This window comes from Arachis hypogaea, chromosome 16 (assembly GCF_003086295.3).
Source record: "Arachis hypogaea cultivar Tifrunner chromosome 16, arahy.Tifrunner.gnm2.J5K5, whole genome shotgun sequence".
Classification (NCBI taxonomy): Eukaryota; Viridiplantae; Streptophyta; class Magnoliopsida; order Fabales; family Fabaceae; genus Arachis; species Arachis hypogaea.
The window spans coordinates 128,490,436-128,511,799 of NC_092051.1; the positions used below are offsets into that span (position 1 = coordinate 128,490,436).

Consider the following 21,364-nt stretch of genomic DNA (forward strand, 5'->3'; position numbering starts at 1 on the left):
AAATCTAATACCTTCCATTTAGCTATGTCCTACAGTGTCTATAAATCGAAGCAATTTCATTTGATTTATTATGTATAATTTGAAACTCGTTATTTTAAATTATCATATGCTAGTCATTTTACCGTTTTTAACCTACTAAATCGAAGATATATATTTTAATTTAAAGCTTTTTCTACTAATTCGATTTACATATAAACACAAACAAGATATGCATGTAACGTTATTGCATTTAGAACCATCATGGAATAATGGTTTTCATTTCGTTTGTTTATGTATTTTACCCTATAAAATATTAAATTCTAAGAAATGTCTCCTCAAATAATTTCCATTACAATTGCATGCCACAGTGGCATATAAAGTTACACACATTCCTAGGAGGGAAAAGAAAAACAAGCACTTCTGCATTTTGATAGCTACAACAACAATAAACAGAATTATATTTCTTGCAACAAGTAACCTACTTTTGTTACCATGTATTAGCAAGAGGAAGAACCTGAATCTTCATATTGAATTTCTCCAAATCAGGTAACTCCAATGAAAGAGATACCAAAAAGAATAAATAAATAATTAAAATACTGCGGTAGCAGCATCCTTTAAAGGAGTCCTTGATGATCAAAATTCAGCGTAACATCTGAAACTAAAATTCTTTTCCAGTGCCAAATTGATTTCCATGGCCACTTGGCAAAGAGTCGAGAACAAACAGCTAACCTCATCGCCGCTATTCGGATCATCATGTATTCAACATTCTGATCGTCCTTAATAATTTGTTTCGATTTCTCGTAGCAGCCTAGTCAGTAAAGCAATACAATCTCAGTTAGTTCCATTCGTCGCTCTCGATGCAGCATATCCATCGAAACAATGTATACTTGTGAATTAAGCTGCAAATCAAGTTTCCAAACTCCACCATGCTGGCAGAACTGGTCGATAAAAAAATTCTAGTATTTTATGAGGGCAGGTAGTGAAGCATGAAGTTCAGCCAAGCATTGAAAAAGCCAATTGAGGAGTTGTTCTTTTGGTAGCTCTAAGAGAAGCTCGGCCTGCACGAAGTAAAATCGTTAAGAAATCTGAACTTGATTAATCCACAGAAGATTTCCAGCTGCAGTAAGTATATAACAACAACAGCAACAACAAAATGCAAAGATTCGCAATTAATGATCGACATCATATTCAGGAAACTATTGGATTTGGATCAAGCTCCTCTAAAGTCAGGAGATTGGCAAATTGGTAAAGTGAGAAGTTAATCACTGTTAAATTAAAGATTGTGGAGCTCACAATTGATGGAAGTTATAAATTCAATAGTGATTAATCATTTACTTTATCACTTTACCAACCTCCTTACAGAAATGATGATTAACAAATGTAATCGAATTAGAGCGAATGATAAATCAAGAAAAATTACCTTGATTTGGTCACCTTCAAGAACCAATGAATTTTTTAGTGTTTCTGATGCCATTGACTCTATCATAATTTTGAATACCTTTTTATTTATATTTGTTTTCATTATGATAGTCTTCCCTGAAGAGTAGATTCCAGATATTCCCATATCAGCAGCCATTCTCCTCACATAAAGCTTCTTCAACAAAATCTCCATGGACCGAGGCTCTTTGCCAAATTGGCGGCGCAGACTCTCCGTAAATTGCACAAGACTCCATATGTCGTTCTCCGCAACTCTCTCAGCTTCATTTATTATTTGCATGGGGTTCTCCAAATAATTTATGTATTCAGATGGGAGATGCGGATTGATGTTCAAGTCTACCTGAAATACATAAGTATAAAGTGCAGAAGGAAATTGGAGAATCTATTACATGAACCATTCAATTCATACGCATAAAAAAACAGATTCATGTGTGTTTTGGATCCTTTTTACTATTTTAAAGTAGGCTCTGAAGTGTTTGTATTCAGAAATTATATTTAGGTCCAACATATTTACCAATAATTATTCTCCCCCATGAAAATTAAAAAAGAAAAGTCATAATTGGTGTCAACTAGATTAGCTTTATTGTCTGGTTCAAGGAAAATCTTCAAATGCAAATTATTTTCGGCATTTTCATTTTCCTGTTTCACCTCCACCAGGAGAAAACAATGTTCATCTGTCAGATTTGATTTGTGGAACCATATTTTTAGTCTGCATTCCGATAAACATGCACCAAGCGTCAATCTATGAACTTATATCTTTACTGTATCCTGCATTTTTCTATACTATGCATACCTGCACTGAGTGATAAGGAACCGGAACTACACGGTGATCTTCAACCTGCAGTTTAAAAAGCATCAAGGTTATACATATATATATATAGCTCCATGTAATTTACAGTGAGTGAGTATTTATTTTCAACTAGGATCAGTGGCAGATGGTGAAAAATAGATCACAGAATCAAAGTTAACCTTGGACAAGCTCTCAAAGAGCATCTCAAAGAATAGATCAATGCCGACATTTCCGACATCTCCTGTTTGTTGTTCACCAAATATTGTACCAAAACCTCTTATAGCCATGTCTCGCTCGGCTAGTTGGAATCCTTGACCAAGCTCATGGCATTCTTCAAGAGCTGCAAGCCTCTCCTATGGGACATCACTAAGCAGAATGTTAAATTTAGGTAATATTTAAGCAATTGGTTTTCTATATTACAAGCGGAAGATTCAATCAAGTTTATGAGTAAAAATAAAAGGTAAAAATTGATCACAAACATACCAGTGCTTGGTCAGAGAGCATACTTTTATCAGGGTAAAATAAGTGTGCATGTGCTTCCTTATCGGCTCGCCCAACCCTTCCACGTAACTAATAGCATTGCAGAGATGATAGCATTACGGATGTTAGTTAAACAGAAATAGAGAAATCAGATTAATATCACTTGCTCCAACCATAAAATGCATATATCAGAAACATAATGACAATAACAAGTTCTGAACAATGCTTGGAGTCAAAGAGTAAAGACATGACATATGAAACATGTGAACAAACAAACAAAAGAAGATGGAATTAGGAAACAGAAAACCTGGTACAACTGTGCGAGTCCAAATTGTTGAACATCTTGAATGATAATGGTATTGGCATTTTGAATATCAAGCCCACTTTCTACTATATTTGTGCAGATAAGGATTTTTGTTTCGCCTGAAGCAAATCTATCCATGGTATCCTCTAATTGCCTTGAGTATTGCTACACCAGAAAGAATATGAAATTTACACAATTAATGCTGAAACATCTGTGAAAATTGAGAATGTATATAATGCATGTATATTCTGTTGTTACAAGATAATCAATTCTAGAGCTCTAGACAATCACATGTATTTTTCATCTAAAGAAAAATAACTCTGAACTGAGTTTGTATCAGAGTAATTAAAAAAGCTCTTCTTAATTACTGCTTATGGAAGAAGAAAGCAGAGAAAGAATGGAGGACATACATGTAGCAAAACCTTGAGGTTCTTCTACCCTCTCAGGCTCGTTTCTTTGAAAGCTGTAAAACCTTTGTTTATTAATTGGCTACTGTATGCACTCCCTAGTTATTATATTTTCATTGCCTACTATATGCAAAACCTTTGTTCATTAAAATTTTGACTTCATTATTCTGTTAGTTCTTATAGTTTAACCAAATTTTTAATTAGATCCTTATAATTTAGAAGTTTGTAATTGAGCCTTTATGTTAGATAAAAATTCGCAATAAGCTTTTTGCAAAAAAATATGAAATATTCTTTGGAATAGTCATATTTGTGTTTGATGTAAGATGAACGGTGGAATATTCTAAAAGAGAATATTCTAGGATTATTGCATTTTTCTATGAAAGATAAATACTATTAAGAACCTAATTAGAAATGTTTAGCTAGTATAGAGACTCAATTACAAAGTTTTAAACTATAAGGACGTAACTAAAAATTTAGTAAAACTATAAGACCGATAGAATAATTAAACTCAAGTACTCAACATTTCTCTTTCATGTGATATGCGACAGTAGACCCAAAAAAGAAGCAACTACCTTCCCATGGGCAATGGCTATTTCAACATCTGGGAATGACTCTTCAAGAAAATACATTACTTCTTCAAGTCCTATAAGGCAAATAGTTGAGAAGAAAACAGTCAACATGGAAATAAATGTAAATTAGCAAATATATGTCAACAGCACCACCATGCACCTTGATGCATAATTTCCCTTTTATGTCCATGATTGTCGTCTCAAATTAAAATTCATAAGCTTATCTTTCTTTAATATATTCAAAGTAAATTTACTGTTATGGTAACTACTCTTCAACTTAAGTCAAAGAAATGAAAAAAACTTGACATTATGTAAATAAATGAAAAATTATTACATGAGAATCACCTTTAATACGTGGCAGAACATAAAAAACTTGACCGCCACGGTCGAGCTCATACTTGATGGCCGATATTACTCTATCCTTACTGAATGCAGAAAGGTGAGTCTTGATGGGAACTCTTTCTGGAGGTGGGGTTGTAATTAAACTGAAATGGAAATTAACAAACGAAATTACCATAGTATACTTTATGCTTGGATTAGTTGGCCTTAACTGATCTTCTTTTGATTAGTGCAAGTTTAATGAAAAATGCTAATCTTGCAAGAGATGAAGTGCTAAGTAATATAGAAGCAGAAGATAAAGAAGGTGAAAATAAAATTGTTAAAGCTAGTTACCTAGCATCACGAAACCCTGTCAAGGCTAAATAGAGAGTTCTCGGGATAGGGGTTGCCGATAGAGTAAGTACGTCCACCGAAGTTTTAAAAGAAGCAATCCTCTCCTTCTGTTTGACACCAAACCTCTGCAATGCATAACTCATTACTTAGTAGAGAAAAGCAATAGGACTGTAATTGCAAGTGAAACAACTATTGCCAAGAATTGGCAAACCTGTTCCTCATCAATCACGAGCAGGCCAAGTTTGTTATATACAACACGATCTCCAAGAAGCGAGTGAGTTCCAACAACAATGTCCAGGTCACCATTCTTAATCTTGTCCAATTGTGCTTCTTTCTCTGCTCTGGTCTGCAAGTAGTGATAAATCACATAGTCTAAAATTGATTGACATGTTCCTAATTATTCATAAATATCCACCAAGATGATAACATTTTCCCTTGATGCAGCTCATATTTCTTGAACTTAATAATTGGCTAAATATCAATTCCTACAATGTACTTATGCCATCAATTTTAAAGAAAAGCTAGATTAATATATATAAAAAATGAGGAAGCAAGACAATGCACCACTCGATTACGTATATATGTAGCAGAAGTACATCATGTATTGTCATATAATAGCCATGAAAATGGAAATGAAAGAAAATTTTAATATAATTGAACACCAAGCATAAAATAACACCCTTTATAAATGGAGATGCCAAACCAGAAGAAGGAATCGTTTCCATAAAAAAGTGAGTAGGCAATGAAATATATATCCAGCGAGCAAAATAAAGAATATATCATTTAAAGTCAGAAACTTCCAATTTGATGCACTGATAGGGTTCTTCACAAAAAAAGAGCTACTGAAAAGACATCACGTTTATCCAATAAGTGGAAACTGTTTTGTTAGTGCAGGGAAGTGTTACTTCAACCAAAAACTGACATGTATTCAGTTTAGCTCATGATTATAGTTTATGGATATTTTGACTTAGCATTAGAGAGAGTTCTTAACAAACTCAACTGGATGAAAGCATATTGTTGTTCTTATTTGACTACGAAATAAGTTAAACTATAATCCCCATACTTCATAAAATTAGATATATTTGAGTATTTAACTATAATAAAAATGGGAAAAAGAGAAAACTCGGCCATACCTGAAACCTGCTTAGTAGTCCAACTTTGAGATCAGGATATACAGAAAAGCGTTCAGATATAACATCAAAATGTTGTTTTGCTAGAACTCTAGTTGGTGCTAGAATCATTGCTTGCTTTTTCGCTGACACAACACAGTGGATAGCACGTAGTGCAACCTCAGTTTTGCCAAAACCAACATCTCCACAAATTAATCTGTCCATTGGAGTTTCTCGCTCTGTCAAATCCCTCTCAACATCAATAAAAGCCTGGACAGATAGAAAGGTACGTATTTGGAAGAGATGGAAATAACTCATAAGCATCAAATAAACATGTCATATTGAAACAAATGTGAATATGTATATGTATAAATTCTGATTTATCGTGAATGCCTTAGAACATAACATGTAATTATTTAAAAATTTTAAATTACAAATTAAAATTAGAATATACAATCATAATTAACAATTCCCCTTCCATCTAAACACATAGCATTTACTAAGATGTCACCTGTTGTTGATCAGGTGTAGGCTTATAAGGAAATTGAGCAGCAAATTCAGTCATGGCAAGACTTTTCGAGTACGGCGGTCTTCTCTGTTTGAGCCTATGTAGATAGAGCTCCATCAAGTCAACGACCATTTTCTGTATCGCAACCTTCCCCTTAATCTTTCTTTTCTCCCAACTACTAATATCATTTAACTTGCTCAATGTCCGAGGTCTTTTGTTCTCGTTTGGACTGCCAAGGCACAACCAAAATTTGACACGATCATGACCAAATCAAAACAATTCTCCAAACACAATTGACTACTAGCTAAACAAAATACTAGCTTCTCTAAAGTGCCTTAACAGGGTAAAGTGTTTGCATCAAAAGAAATTATGTCACACTTATGGTTCTTGTATCATGCAAAATTCTCAATCGCAACCATCAATTTTTTCATCGACGACCATGATTGTGCACTATCTCTCTATTGAAATGTCTAGCTAACTGACTTGTTCTATATATATGAATTACATTACAATAACAAAAAGGTAAGAGTAAGAGGGCAAGGAAAACTCACAGACTATATCTATAGAGCATTTTCGATGCCTGCTTAAGAGGAAGCTTCGCCATCCCATCAGCATACTCAATGAAAACATATTCAGTAGGTTCTGTAGAATTCTTTGGAACATCCAACCTGATCCCAACAAACCTCCCAATACCAACCTTCTTGTGAACAACATAGTCACCGGATTGAAGCGTATAAGGGTCAACCTTGTAGCTGAAGGTACCATCTTTCCCTTCCTTCCTCTCACCCTTCAGCTTCTGCAACCCCTTCTGCTGCTGCTCCTTCACCATCTGTATGTACCTATATTACACAAATACCTAACCGTATTCATATACGTATGATTTATCAAATACTGTAATCTTAAACTCCTTAAATTCATGGCTAATTCATATTGTACTCAATACTTATTTGTGAAACATAGTATGTACCTATCAGCCTCCTCTGAGTCCATAACAGTTCTTGAGACCTCCCTGCTGCCATAGTCGCGACGAATTCTCTCGTTGAGCAAGGCAATTGAGTCATTCTCAAGCTCATTCTTTTTCTCTGTTCTGTTCCCCAATTTGGAAGGGGAAGAAGAAGGGGCATAGACCCCTTGCGTATAGAATGCATTGGTGGGAAAAAGAAGTACGTTTTTCTTCTTGATGTGAAGGGCTATAGGGTATAAAGGGTGGGGGAGGATGAAGAGTTTCCAAGTTTTGGGGGAAGAAGTGAGCTTGGAGATAAGGGGTGTGGAAAAGTGTGGAGTTGGAAGGAGTGAAGCCATGGAAAGAGGAGAGTGGTGTGTGGTTTTCAGAGGGAAGAATGGAAATGGGTCATTGGAAAAGTAAAAAGTTTGAATCTTTGTGAAGAATGCGTATTTTGAGAAGATAGAATCAAATTCAGAGATGAATGTTGGAGGTTTTGGAGGGGTTTTGCGCAAACAGGGAACAAATATCTTATATCATCATAACTCAACTTCCTGTTTAATATCAAAAATATTTTGTCAAATTATTTTTTCTGGGGTTGAGATAAGACATAAGAGGCTGTGCAGGATATTTTTTTTTCTTTTCTTTTATTTATTTACTTATTTTATATATTTTAATGGGCCTGCGGTTTGGGTTCCTCTTCCAGCAAGTTGAAACAAAAAAGAAACGAATTACTAGTTTCAAGACCAAAAAATAAAAAGAAAAGGGAAATAAGAGGGATATCTTCGAATTCCAATCCTAAAAGTCAAATTCTACTTAAAAATGTTTACACAAATCAAATTTTATTGTAAATGTGGGTAGGACTCGCAATTCATATCCTACTCGCGGGTACCTAACTCGATCCAACCCGTTCGAATAGGGTAGGCTACCTGACCCGCTGCGGGTAGGGTAGGGTACGGTCTGGGTATGCTTGCGGGTAGGGTAGGGTACGGATTTAGGGTGTATCCTATCCTATCCTACCCGCACCTCATATATAACATATTTTATTAAAAAATAAGTATATAGTGAAGGAAGTGAGAGTTAAACTCACAACTTGAACAACCACTAAATTAGTTAGTTAATTTAGTAATTTAGAACATTAATTTTTTATTTTTTATGTTATTAATATGTATAAAATTTGAAATGATTGAATTTTATATTTACTTTGAAAAAATTTGATATTTTTGCGGGTAGGGTAGGGTTTAGAACTTTAGGGTGCGTGTAGGGTTAGGGTTGAGAGATTCTCAACTCGCGAGTAGGATATGGTAGAGTTTTAATAAAATTTTCAATCCACGAGTAGAGTTATGGTAAAGGTCAAACCCTACCATACCCTACCCATTGCCAGCCCTAATTGTGGGTAAAGGACCTTTCTAGCACATCCTACCCATTGCCAGCCCTAATTGTGGGTAAAGGACCTTTCTAGCACGGGAGAATCTCATTACAAAATTAAAGAAAAAATGTAAAAATTTAATTGAAAGTTTTAAAATTATAGTGACGGGTAGAAGAAGTTAACCAATCAATTTGACTCAACCGGGATATGCACTGGTGGTTCCTATTGTGTGAATAAATGACATTCCTCCTTTGTGCTCATCAACAATCGAAGCATATAACTAAGAGGAAATATGGCTGATCCTTTGGAGCGGAGGCCGGAGGAACTATCACTTTGTATCGGGCATGCAATAAATTAACATTTTTTTAGTAATAGTGCAGAGCTCTTAGGCATTTAACATGGTCTTGGATTAGCCAACCATCAATGCTTTCACAGGGCACGGGCTATCCTTGCGCACTCTCTAAATGTACCATCGCCCTTTTTTATGCTGGCTTTAGAGGAATAACTTATTTTCAGGCCGTTCTTTCGTAAAAGAGAATAACTATCAATAAGCATAAGCATGTTGGCTGAAGCCATTCAACGTAGGTTCTTTCCATCAGAACCTTCCTAGATTTGCTTGTCTGTTTTAGATATCTTTTATATTTGCTCCACTCTACTGTGTTGAGCTTTTGTTTTCAAAAAAAAAAAAACCTTCCTAACCACGATATCCACTGGTTCGTTCACAGAGCAAGACACCAAAGTAAAGCAAAACTGCCAGTCCAGTCTCAGAGCGATCTTGAGAAGAAAGCCCCTCTATGTGGTGTTGTGGAACAATTTTGCTAGATCAAAGATTGCGAGCTTCTGCGCAATAAACACCCCGAAAACCACACTCCCAAGCTAGTTGCAAACTGCAATAAATAGTCAGCAGCTCTGCATGAAGAGGCCGATGATGCAGACAAGTTCCGGAGCAGCTCTTCACCCAGCTGCCGTCTGCATTGCGAATGACGGTGCCAAAGGCAGACTGTTGAGGCTCCATGAAAACAGTTCCATCAGAGTTAACTTTCACAAACACCAAAGGAGATGGAGACCAGCGAAAAGAGATTGAGTGATGGCTCATAAGCTGGCCATGCTGCAGTAGAGCCTGGAATTCCAAGGCTGAGAAGCGATCATAATGGGGTAGAGTTAGTATTACCAGAATCTCTTTTGATCCAGGACCCTCAGCATTATCACAACCATTGGGGTAAACGCCAGAAGCACTAAGATTGTGGATTTGTGGAAGAAATGGAAGAGGGCAGTTGGAGGAAAAGTGCCCTTTGGTATGTGCTAATTGGACATAATTTAGGTGCGCAAATAACACTTTTACTAAATAAATAATCGGAAGGAAAGGAGAAAGATCATTTCTAGGTTGAGTCTTCTAATACTCACCCAAAAAAAAAAAAAAACTTCTAATACAAAATTATTGCAACTATATAATATAATTACACATTAGGAGAGCAGCATAAACCTTACAAGCGTTTTTCTCAGAGAGACCCTCCTCTGCCATACTCATTTTTCCATGAGCGAGGCAATAAAAATAACACCTATAGCCTGGAGCATAGATTCTATACAGCCAGGAAGAAGTTGTAAATCAAATTTTACCAAGAAACTAAACATAATATATCATTCCAACTTCAATGAGACTGATGTGAGGAATGTTAAGAGCCACAGCAGGACCCCTGCAATTCTTGCGTAGAAATGAGTAACCGATATCAATCACAAGCTTCTTCAAGAATGAGGATGATTTCCTAGCCTTAACATATGAGTGCCCCAATACATAAGCAACCCCAGCTTCCTTAGCTTGAATCAAATCCACAAGTTCTTCCCTAACTGCAGGATCCATACCAGGATTGTTTGGTAGCTGAAATCTTACTCGACGCCTTCTAACTTGTGGACTTTCATCATCATAAACCGATTGCAAGCTGCGCAGGGTTACAGATTTACTGCTGGGGATGGAGCTGTCCACGCCAATTTCCTCAATCTCGGAAACTATTAAGCTTGCAGTGGATTCTAAGGTTCTGGTACTTATAACAGCCATCCTCCCATCGAGCGAAGAGCTTTCAGAACTTGAGTACTGTGGTTCTTCTGCTTCCCTCTGTATAAACTCTGCTATACTCTGTATTAGATGGTTCTCGAAGTCTCCATCGTCCCTTTGAATGTCCTTGTACCCATATCTGACAATGCACCTGTACATTCGATAAGGTCTCGGACAAACTCGACCAATAAGGAATCTTTCTTCTGGGGAGACATATGGAACAGGGACTGATTTCACACAGACAAAAACTAACACCTTGTGAAAGGCAGGAAGATTTGTTACAAAATGGGAAAATATTGAAGGAATTCCAGTTGCTAGTTCTGAGTAGATGAGACCTATTCCTGGGACTCGAACAATGCCAAGGCTTGGGCCCAAACCCAGTAACCACTTCAATGAAACTTTGTTGTGCAGATCATAGCTGTACTTCCTTCGAGTACCATAATGCCATACATACATAACAACCATGAAGATGCAGGATAAGACAAGAGGAACCCATCCTCCCTGAGGCACTTTCATGAATGCTGCTGATAGATAGGTGCCCTCTATCACCCAAAAGAATAAAAGGAATGCTATAGCAATCACAACACTTTTTTGCCAGACAAAGATTGCGACCAGAGTCATCAGAAAGGTCGTCACAAACATTACAGTCATACATGCGAGTCCTGTAAATCAATGCCATGAATTAAATTCAAAACGAAAAAAACCAACATTCAAACTGTAATTTGTAACAACATTGTTAGCAGAAACTCCCGAATTCAAGGTAGCAGAGCAGGAATTGTAACACATCAAACTAGAAAACAGAAAAAAAATAAATAAATAAATAAAGGGCTGGGATATTAACCATACTATCATTATTTTCACATCCACAAGCCAGTAATTATTGTATTCTTGCTCTCCATAACAACTATTAGGACTTTGACTAATTGAACTATCAATCCGAACATATAATCAGAGGAAAACAATGATCTGAAGCAAATGAACAGAAATTTACCATACTCACAAGGAAAAAGATCCTCTAAGATGAGGATTTTGGTAAAGTGAAAAAGTGACAAATGTCTTTGTGGGTGTGTGTGTGTGGTTCCGGGGGGGCGGGGGGTATGCTTTTTTGAGCAGGGAACCTTATATTACCGTAAGCATTTCCAATTATAGTTGTGTCTTGAAATCCAATGGTTATTGCAAGAGTCAGGATCATGAGTATCCAGTTTATCTCTGGGATGTAGATTTGCCCATATATATGTTTTGAAGTGTGGACAACTTTAACTCGTGGAAAGCAGCCAAGTGCATGACACTGCTTGATGATAGAGAAAGTTGCGGTTATAACAGCTTGACTCCCAACAATAGCAGCAAGGGTGGCAACAACAAAAACAGGCCAAAATACAGGTTCTGCAGGAGAAGCAAAAAAATTAGCAATTGCACTAAATTACTGAATCTCAAAGCAGTATTAACGAATGAGAGTAACGAATGGACCAACCAGGTATTGAATCATAAAAACTGTTATGAATAGATTGAAGGTTCTTAGACAAGAAAGCAGCTTGGCCCATATACTGTACCACCAAACAAGGGTATATAACAAACGCAAATGCAATCTGCAAAAGGGAGGAAAATATTAAGGAATCTCTTGACAATTGAGCATGTACTACTTATTGTTGCTTTCCCAGAAAATAGTAGTAATTTGTAAAACTAAGATCAATTTGATTATGTTGATTTCATAGAGAAAATGGTGGATAAGAGGGCAAGAGAAAAAGAAGAGAAAAAAAAAAGGAGAAAGAAAACACTCAACTATAAGTACTACTTATTTCTAATAATACTTTAAGCCATGTACCAGCATAGTGCAACTGGTACAATCTCAGCCCAACAAGACTAGTGACATGATTGGACAGCTAAAGTAATAAGAATCATAAAATCATAATTCATAACAGATGCAAGAAATTCAGCATCAAGTTTTTCTCACCCTTATCGATGTAGCAGTGAAATGACCAAGATCTGCAAACATAGCTTCAGTTCCTGGTGAGGTAAAAAAAACTCAAATAGTTAGTAAGTTAGTATAGTATAGCATCTGAGTTTCTTAAAATCTCAGGTTTTACAGTTCTAGTAACTCAAATTTTTGACTAAATTTATACAATTGTAAATAGAACAAGGAACATCAATACATCATGCATAACATCCCTACAAACTATAGAGCATATCCTATGATATAACTGTTAAAAAGGATCAGAACTAACATACCAGTGATACAGAGAAGTATCCCTCCAAGAGAAATCCAACCTTCTTTACCAGTCTTGATAAAGAACTTGATGAGATAGTATGGGGATAATGCACGAACAATTCTAGGATTCCAAAAAATTGTGTTATACAGCCCAATAGAAAATATCGATAATAGCCAGATGATTACAACTGGTGCAAACACGAATGCCACTTTGTGTGTGCCAATGTGTTGAAGAGCAAACAGCCCAACCAATATGACACAGGCAAGCAGGACAAGCTCACCATCAGTTAATTTTCTTTCCGTAACTTGTAACCCTGATACAGATGCTAGAACTGCATGGTAAAGATCAGGCTAATTGTTAGTTTCTTATTAGAAGCAAGCCTTCAGGTAAAAAAACCAATCGAGTTCTGTTATATTATTATTATATTGGAAGCAGTTCACAACAAAATAAGATGCTACAAAGCTCCAGGCATCCCAAATTTTAATTATGAATCACTTACCTGAAATTGCTGGGGTGAGAACACCATCGCCAATGACCATGCAAGCACCAAACAACACCACAATAAGCAGTGCCGTTCTTAACCTTTTATGCTTCTCCAGAAACCTCTTCAGTGGAGAAGAGGTTATGGCCTGTTGCGAGGGACCATATTTGTAGGATGATAACTCCTCATCAGCTGCTTGTTGATTGGGGAGCAAATTAAACTTGGCGTGCCTGCAGAGCAGCGAATAAAGAGCAAACGTTCCACCTGAAGACAGCAGTATTGCACCATATGATCATAATAAAATCATAGAGCTATAACTTATAACCAACCTTACAAGAAAATAATCCTAATAAAGGCCGCCATTCAAATACCTTCGCCACTATCATCAGCACTCAATAGGATGAACACATACTTAATCAACGGTATTAGTGTCAGTGTCCAGAAAATCAAAGAAAAAGCTCCAAATATAGTTTCTTCATCGCGGTGATCCTGCAATTTGCCTCGAAATGTGCTTGTGAAAACATAGAGTGGTGAAGTGCTCAGATCTCCATACACCACACCAAAGCTTTGATATGCTAATAATAGATTCCTAGAGAGATTCACCCATGATAACTGAAAGGTCCCAAAACAGACAAAACAAATTATCGATTATCCATCCTTCAATCAAGTTCAAACAACCAAAACACTGGAAAATGAATCAGTGAAGTGAAAACCACATCATCACAAAAGAATGAAATTCAGTACAATGGCATAAATCAAACAAAAGCAAACAAATAATAATCAAAGGAACTCGAAAAAACACTTAAAATCAGCATAATTGAATATCTCATTCTCAACAGTTGTTCAAGATAATTTGAATACTTAACAGTGGCGAATCCAAGCAGATACCAAAGACACACACCTCCATGCGTTGACAAGAAACACGAACTCACATGAAGAATGAAAAATATGCTTAAACTTATTAAATTAAATAAATAAAAACAAAAAACAAGGAGAGTGCGGAGCAAAGTCAGTTACAAAAAGTTCCAGAAAGAAGAATGAGGCAAAACAAGTAGAATTCAGAATTGGTTCAGAGTAGTGAAAAAAAAATGAACTTCATTTCACTTGAATTTCGGAATAAATCTAAAGCACTGCGTTAGCGTGTTGAGGAAGAAGCCTAACCAGCGAAGGGTTCCGAGAAGTAGAAGCTCCAGATTCCGGTTCCATCACAGAGAGAGAGAGAGAGAGAGAGAGAGAGAGAAGATGATAGTAGACTACTGTAAGCAGCGAAAGAAAGAGAGCGAAACCAAACAAAACTGAACACGATACAACTCTCTTGTTATATTATATTATATTATTTTTTAATATATATATATTATTTTAATATATTAATATTATAAAATATTTTATGTCATCGTACATTTTTTTAATAATTATTTATGCATTATTTTTAGCTGTTTTGTATATGGCGGTGTTTTAAAATTAAATATATAAAAATATTTGATAATTAAAAAATTTAATCAAAAAATAATATAATTAACAAATATTAAATAAAATAAAATTTATTTTTTTTGTCAACCTAATATTATCATTATATATATATATATATATATATATATATATATATATATATAATGTTATCATCGTATAATCATACATTAATATGAGTCACGAGTTAGCTCAGTGATTCCAAAGAAAGATCAATAATTCAATTTAGTTAAATATTAAATGTTAGTATTAAACCATAAAATAATAATAAATTATATGGTTTATAAGATTACTAATAAATGAGGGAAAATAAATAATGATCAAATGGAATAGAGCCACAGAACGAGCAAGAAGCAATCTGAAAATTGAAAGCTGATTTGGAAATTTGCGTGTAGCGATCCGTATCCAGCGCACCAGGATGAGTACTGGTGCATGCAGCTACAGGAGAGCAGTGAGCCAGTGATTCTGTGAACCGCGCGTTAATACCACGCGATGTTTGTATGCGTGTGGTTCTGATGGTGATGTTCTATTGGATTGGAAGGTTGGTTCACTTGGTTGGGTAGTTGGCCTCCCACACTTCAAATGGCCAAATCAGTGTAGTGGATAGGTCATTTAAGTGTATGTGGTTTTTATGACCCAAAGAAAACACTATATTTTAAGACAATAAAATAAATAAATAACGGAGTTGCGGAAATGATTATATATTGCTAAATGTTAATTTACCATGTTTCGTTTTTTCTTTTATTGATCTAATTTCCATATTACTAGTGGTACAAAAATATTAAGTGTTGATGGTAAAAAAATAAAAAATAAATAGTGTTTATTTTTTTTTCCACTCTTTGTACTAACTTTTAGATGAGTCGATATTTTCTTTATATCTTTCTTTCCCTTTTTTTGGTTATCCACTCTTTTCTCTTATTCTATTACAAGAAATACATTTATTATCGTTAAATTTTCTATTGAAAAATCTGATATTCACATCAGAAAATAAATATTACTGTTGAAACATAAATTTAATGTTAATTTTTATCTTACATATTTCTTTAAAATGACGAGTTCATTACAGCAGAATTTAGCATCTAATTAATATGACGATAACAACTTAAAATCAAAAGTTAGCATTCCACTAAAAATTAAAAAGTAACAAAATTTGAAACCTCTTTCTCCTTCTTCCCAAACCATTCCTAACCTTTCTCTTTTTTTTTTTTCTTCATGAATCCCCAGGGCGGAGCCTCATACATTTTAAAGGGAGCAATGACCCCCCAATTTAAATTTTTTTATGTATATAATCTTTTAATTTTTACATTGCCCTTTCTATTCATAAAAGTTTAAAATGCTGATAAATCTATCCACGAATAAATAAAACTATCATTTCTACCCATAAAAAAGATGGGCCTTTGCTAACAAAACTACCCGAATCCTAAAAAATTATTTAAAATTTCTAAAATACCCTCTAATATAATATAACATAACTCTAACTTCTCTTTTTACTCCACACCACCACTCCCCCAATCCCAAATCACATCGCCACCCGGACCCCACCACCACCCAAATCCTTCCTCACCGCCACTCTCATCCCCAACTACTATCATCACTGTTGCCATCACCACCACGGTCATCACCACCTCCTTTTCTAATACCACGACAAAGACAAAAAATAGAGTGACAATAGTGGTGGCTTGGCAGTAGCGATTCCAGTGACCAGCAGCAGTGGCGACAAGATCTGCGCATCATTGCCGTCCTTGCCCGAAGATCTGTGTTCACCATCGTTGTTGCTCCATCAACGAGGGTCGTGAACATTCTCTGCCTTCCCTTTGCGACGCATGAGGTCCTATGCGGTGGTGGCACTCTCGACCCTTGAGCTCTGCTTCGATGACCCAATCCTTGGTTTTCGTGTTGCATTTTACAAGAACGTTGTAGACTTTGATTAGGACCATCTCCGATGACAGCCTCCGCGCCAACGTTTTGACCTTGAAGCACTACTCATGGAGCTTCGAGGCTGGGGATTGAAGGGTTCAAAGATTCGGCAATACGTCGCCGTCGTGGTCTTTTTTAATTTTCAATTTTTAATTTTATTATTTCATTCTGTAATTCTGCATCTTCATAATCTGACTTATTATTGAATTTTAGATATGTGATTGTTGAATTTGAATGTTTCACTTCTGTTGTTGGGATTTGAATTTGTGTGTGTATTTCTATTAGTTCTGTTGCTGAATCTGTAATAATATGGTTCTGTTGAGGCATTGTTATTTGAATTTGAATGTAAAATTCTGAATATGAATGCTCCTCCTCTTCAAAATAAATTTTCCATCAATAATGAATAACTTCAATATTTAATCATTCTCTCACTCTCTCTGTTTTGGCTTTCTCTCTTATTCTTCCTCCCTTGCTTGATGGTGGTGGTCAAGAGAAAGATTTGGGGATGGTGATGACAGCAGTGATGGTGGTGGTTGGATGAGAGTAGTAGTGAGAAAGGATTTGGGTGGTAGTGGTGGTGTGGAATAAAAAGAGAAGTTAGAGTTAGGTTATATTATAAAGTATTTTAGAGATTTCAAATAATTTTTAGGGTTCAGGTAGTTTTCTTAGTAAAAGTCCATCTTTCATAATAAGAGTTGTAAATAAATATAACTCTCTCTCTCTTTGTGTGTGTGTGTGATAATTCCGACCTTTCTTTTCTAAACCTTGTCGTCATGTATGACCTAGCCTCATAAGGGTCAATGGGGTTATATCCATCTGTAACAAAGTCGAACAAATTCAATTCTGCTAGTAGCTTCTTAATTTCACGATACATTGGTTAGTTGGGTTGCGCTACTTATTTAAAATCTATGAAAATAAAAAGTTGAGCTCCTCCTCCATTCACTGAGAAAAACTAACAAACAGTTTGTGTGCATATTCCATAAAAACACAAAAATATACAAGATAACAAGTTAATGCTATATCTAAGATTATGAGAACAGAAATGGAGTCAAAGATGGTACTGTCAGCGGGTAGAAATTGCACTGAGGATGATACAGCTGCAAACTGCATGGAGGGCGACTGCGGCTATGACTGCACGGAACACCACGCCGGCGGAGGATCATGACTACGCGAAGTGTGGTTTGCAGCACACAAGACGATGACAAATCGGTAGCTGCGAGGAAGGAAAAGAGAGAAGAAGGAGGCCAGAGGGTGCAGGGGGTTGAAGATCTCGCAACGCACAATATGATAGAGGGAAGGAGGCACTCATGGCAAGAGAATAATGGAGATGAACTGGGGCACGATGACAAGGGTGTGCGTGGATGAATGAATGAAGGGTGATAGAGGATCAAGAAGGGTACAATGATGTTGGGGCAGATGAGCTTGCAATGCAAGAGTGATTGAGAGAAGAAAAAAGTACGTAAAGGTGGATTTTAATTGGTAAAGGTGTTTGGTTTAGCTACGGTTTGACGCTCAACCGCTGCTAATTTCGTTGATTTCGCTGCTACAACGTTGTTATTTAACAGCTGTGTTTTTCAACCGCTGCTATTTAACCGCCGCAAACTTTCTCATCTAGCGTAGTGTAAGTACATTTATTAGAATATATATATATATATATATATATATATATAGAGAGAGAGAGAGAGAGAGAGAGAGAGAGAGAGAGAGAGAGAGAGAGAGAGAGAGAGTTTATACATAAGTGAATTAAATTATTTTTATTTATTAACAATTTTTTAATTTTTTGCTAAAATTTGGATTAATTTTAATTTGTGAACAGTGAAAATTTATTTTAAATTGTAATTTGATTTGATTATTTAATTTATTTTACTTGACAGTATAACAAAAGAGAGTTCCATTAGTAGAGAATTGATATATTTTTAGCAACTTCAACTAATGTGTTAAAATTGTTTTTTTACTCCGATCCCGGCCACATTTATATTAATGAAAATTTTATTATATAATTTAGCATATGTATTTATTATATTATTTATTATAATTGAAATTACACTAAATAATAAATTATATAATTTCTTTTGCCTGCTTGTTATATGTAGTTATGTACTACTTTACTATATATATATATATATATATATATATATATATATATATATTACTTAAATCTTATAGATTCATCACAGTTTAATTATATAATAATATTAATATGGAATATCTACAATTTTTTTTAGTTTGAAACATTATATTAATTAAAATAAATTTAATTTTAATAAACTAAAAGTTTTATACATGTATTTATCATGTAATGCTACATTAGTTAAAGTACACGTAATGTTTATATGTTTGTTAAAATTACTAACTTTCATATTATCTATATGAATAGTTATATAATAAAAATATGTAATTAAATGATCGTATAAATGCATTAAAAATAAACTCAATTAATATAATAGAAATGATAAGAATCATTATTGGTGGGTTGAAAATGTCACCAACATAATTTGTCGGATTATCGTGCTAGATTATGATCACATAATATAAGAAAGAATCATCACATGCAGCATATGCCATTTATTTGGACTTGAAATAGAGTATGTAAGACCATCTTCAATACATAATAATTTCGCCACAACCCATATTGATTTTGCACACTTCCATGCATTAGAAAGTTTGAACCGGAAAGTTAATTATCAAAATTCAATTCAAAGAGTTTTAGACCAAATTTATTTGTTTTATTACTATTTTTAAACCAAATATATAAATACTAGATATACATTAAACTTAGCTATTAAAATTAATTATCAGTATAAAATATATATTAAATCAAAATATATTTTAAAATAAATTAAACTATACATATATTTATACACAAATATATTATAATTGATTTTGATAGCTGATTTTAATATGTAAATAACATTTTTTCACGACTTCATGAGAGTTATAATCGGGCAAAAGCACAAAAAAATCAAAATATATTTATATAATTAATATAATAAATTAAATCAATCTAGTATCTATAGTTACAATACAATAGAGCAATAGGATAGAGAATACGTCGTTTCTATAATTCTATTTTAAGTGTAAAACTAAATGATTAACTTTGAAATATTGGAAGTAAAAGACTAAAAAAGATTTAACCTTTGAAAGTAAAATTGAAACTTTCAACAAATGTTCGAGGTGAAAAGCATTATTTTTAGTTACAAATATTATTACATATATTTGAATATTTTATCCGACGGTGTATATTTATTATTTTTGTCAAAAATATATTTTATTTACTACCGTTGAATTTTTCGATAATCTAATTTTATCACCATTTTAAAAGCCTTTTAACACCATATTTGTCGTCGAATTTAGTGATGAATTTTTAAATTCTACGGTAACAAATACTAAATTCGATAATTTTTTATTATTATCATTAGATTGTTTTTGGAAAAAAATCTATTGGTAATATCCATAGCTAAAATCCGATTGAAATTAGACAACTCTAACCATATTTCTAATGGTATTGTTTAATTTAAAGTTTAAATAACCTTAAATAAGCACAACAATTAGGGTGATTAAAACTAATGATAAGACACATTATCTAATATGTAAACCCTTTTTTAATATGGAAAAAATGTAAATAATGAATTAAACCACTTGCACTCAATCAATCAATTTATAATTGAGAAAGATTTGCAGTTACAAAAAATGCTTAATCCAAAATGAAAAATTTGAGTTAATACTCAAATTTATTTTTAAAAGATAATTTATTTTTTAAATAAATTTTTAAAAAATTTTATTATTTGTCTCGAAAAGATACATTCACAAAATTAAATTAGTTTTTCTATCCGTTAGATAATGACATATATATTATATTAAGCGTCATGACCCATGTCGCATGCATAATAATATAACATACTAATATTATGTTTATAAAATGATTGATTGATATGTTTATGATTATAATTGATTAATCAATTATTTTGTGGCACGTAATATTAATTTATTACGTTATTATTATGTTATTATATCACATAATACTTAATATAATGTTTCATTATCTAATTTATAGTTATATTTTTTATGAATTAATATGACTAATAAAATTTTTTTAAAATTAATTTAAAAAATAAATTATCTTTAAAAACGAATTTAATTATTAATCTAAAAAAAATTTACTTTTTATTTTTGGACCTCTTATGGAATGTGAGATTGGTAGCAATGTGTATGGGAGTTTGGTTATCACATCACATATATCACCACACATAGCAGGGCCAACATTAACCCAAAAAATTCTATAAGAATTGTAGTTAGCCAATAAGTGACCTCACTGAACACCGAAAACAGGGTTGTGCACTCAGCTTCTGCAGAGGATTTACCAGCTATTATTTAATAGGTGAGTTCTTCGTTGCCCTGTATGCCCAGTTTGTTGAAAACCTCAGTTATAGGGTAAAATTCTTATTCGATTTCTGTCTTTTTTTTTTTTTTTTTAGACAACTCGCATCTTAACAATAATTGAAAAATGATGATTCGTTTTTTATTTTTTCTTTTTACTAGACGCATGAATTTTTTTATGAGAATTTTCAGTAAAAAGTAATAAAAAATACTTACGTATGATCAGGGACGGACTTAGAGGGGAGCGAGTAGTGGCTTCGGCCCCTCAAAATTTTAAAAAATTATACTTATATATGAG

At 34.1% G+C, this 21,364-nt stretch overlaps 2 protein-coding genes across 2 annotated transcripts; both read right to left on the bottom strand.

Annotated features, from left to right (window-relative positions):
• Positions 1 to 307: 307 nt before the first annotated feature.
• On the bottom strand, positions 308 to 7,783 carry LOC112754955 (ATP-dependent DNA helicase At3g02060, chloroplastic). The gene is made up of 14 exons (XM_025802793.3): positions 7,223 to 7,783; positions 6,807 to 7,094; positions 6,259 to 6,484; positions 5,772 to 6,017; positions 4,850 to 4,984; positions 4,639 to 4,763; positions 4,312 to 4,451; positions 3,970 to 4,040; positions 2,994 to 3,155; positions 2,690 to 2,776; positions 2,386 to 2,559; positions 2,210 to 2,254; positions 1,400 to 1,756; positions 308 to 1,037 (listed from the first exon to the last, which is right to left on the bottom strand). The coding sequence occupies exons 1-14, from the start codon at positions 7,555 to 7,557 to the stop codon at positions 936 to 938; spliced, it is 2,493 nt and encodes an 830-aa protein (XP_025658578.1). The 5' UTR covers positions 7,558 to 7,783; the 3' UTR covers positions 308 to 935.
• A 2,100-nt stretch (positions 7,784 to 9,883) lies between these two features.
• LOC112754956 (potassium transporter 4) lies at positions 9,884 to 14,640 on the bottom strand. Its single transcript, XM_025802795.3, has 8 exons — positions 14,467 to 14,640; positions 13,677 to 13,917; positions 13,324 to 13,569; positions 12,844 to 13,155; positions 12,569 to 12,621; positions 12,089 to 12,203; positions 11,746 to 12,000; positions 9,884 to 11,279 (listed from the first exon to the last, which is right to left on the bottom strand). The coding sequence occupies exons 1-8, from the start codon at positions 14,509 to 14,511 to the stop codon at positions 10,192 to 10,194; spliced, it is 2,355 nt and encodes a 784-aa protein (XP_025658580.1). The 5' UTR covers positions 14,512 to 14,640; the 3' UTR covers positions 9,884 to 10,191.
• Between the last annotated feature and the right edge of the window lie 6,724 nt (positions 14,641 to 21,364).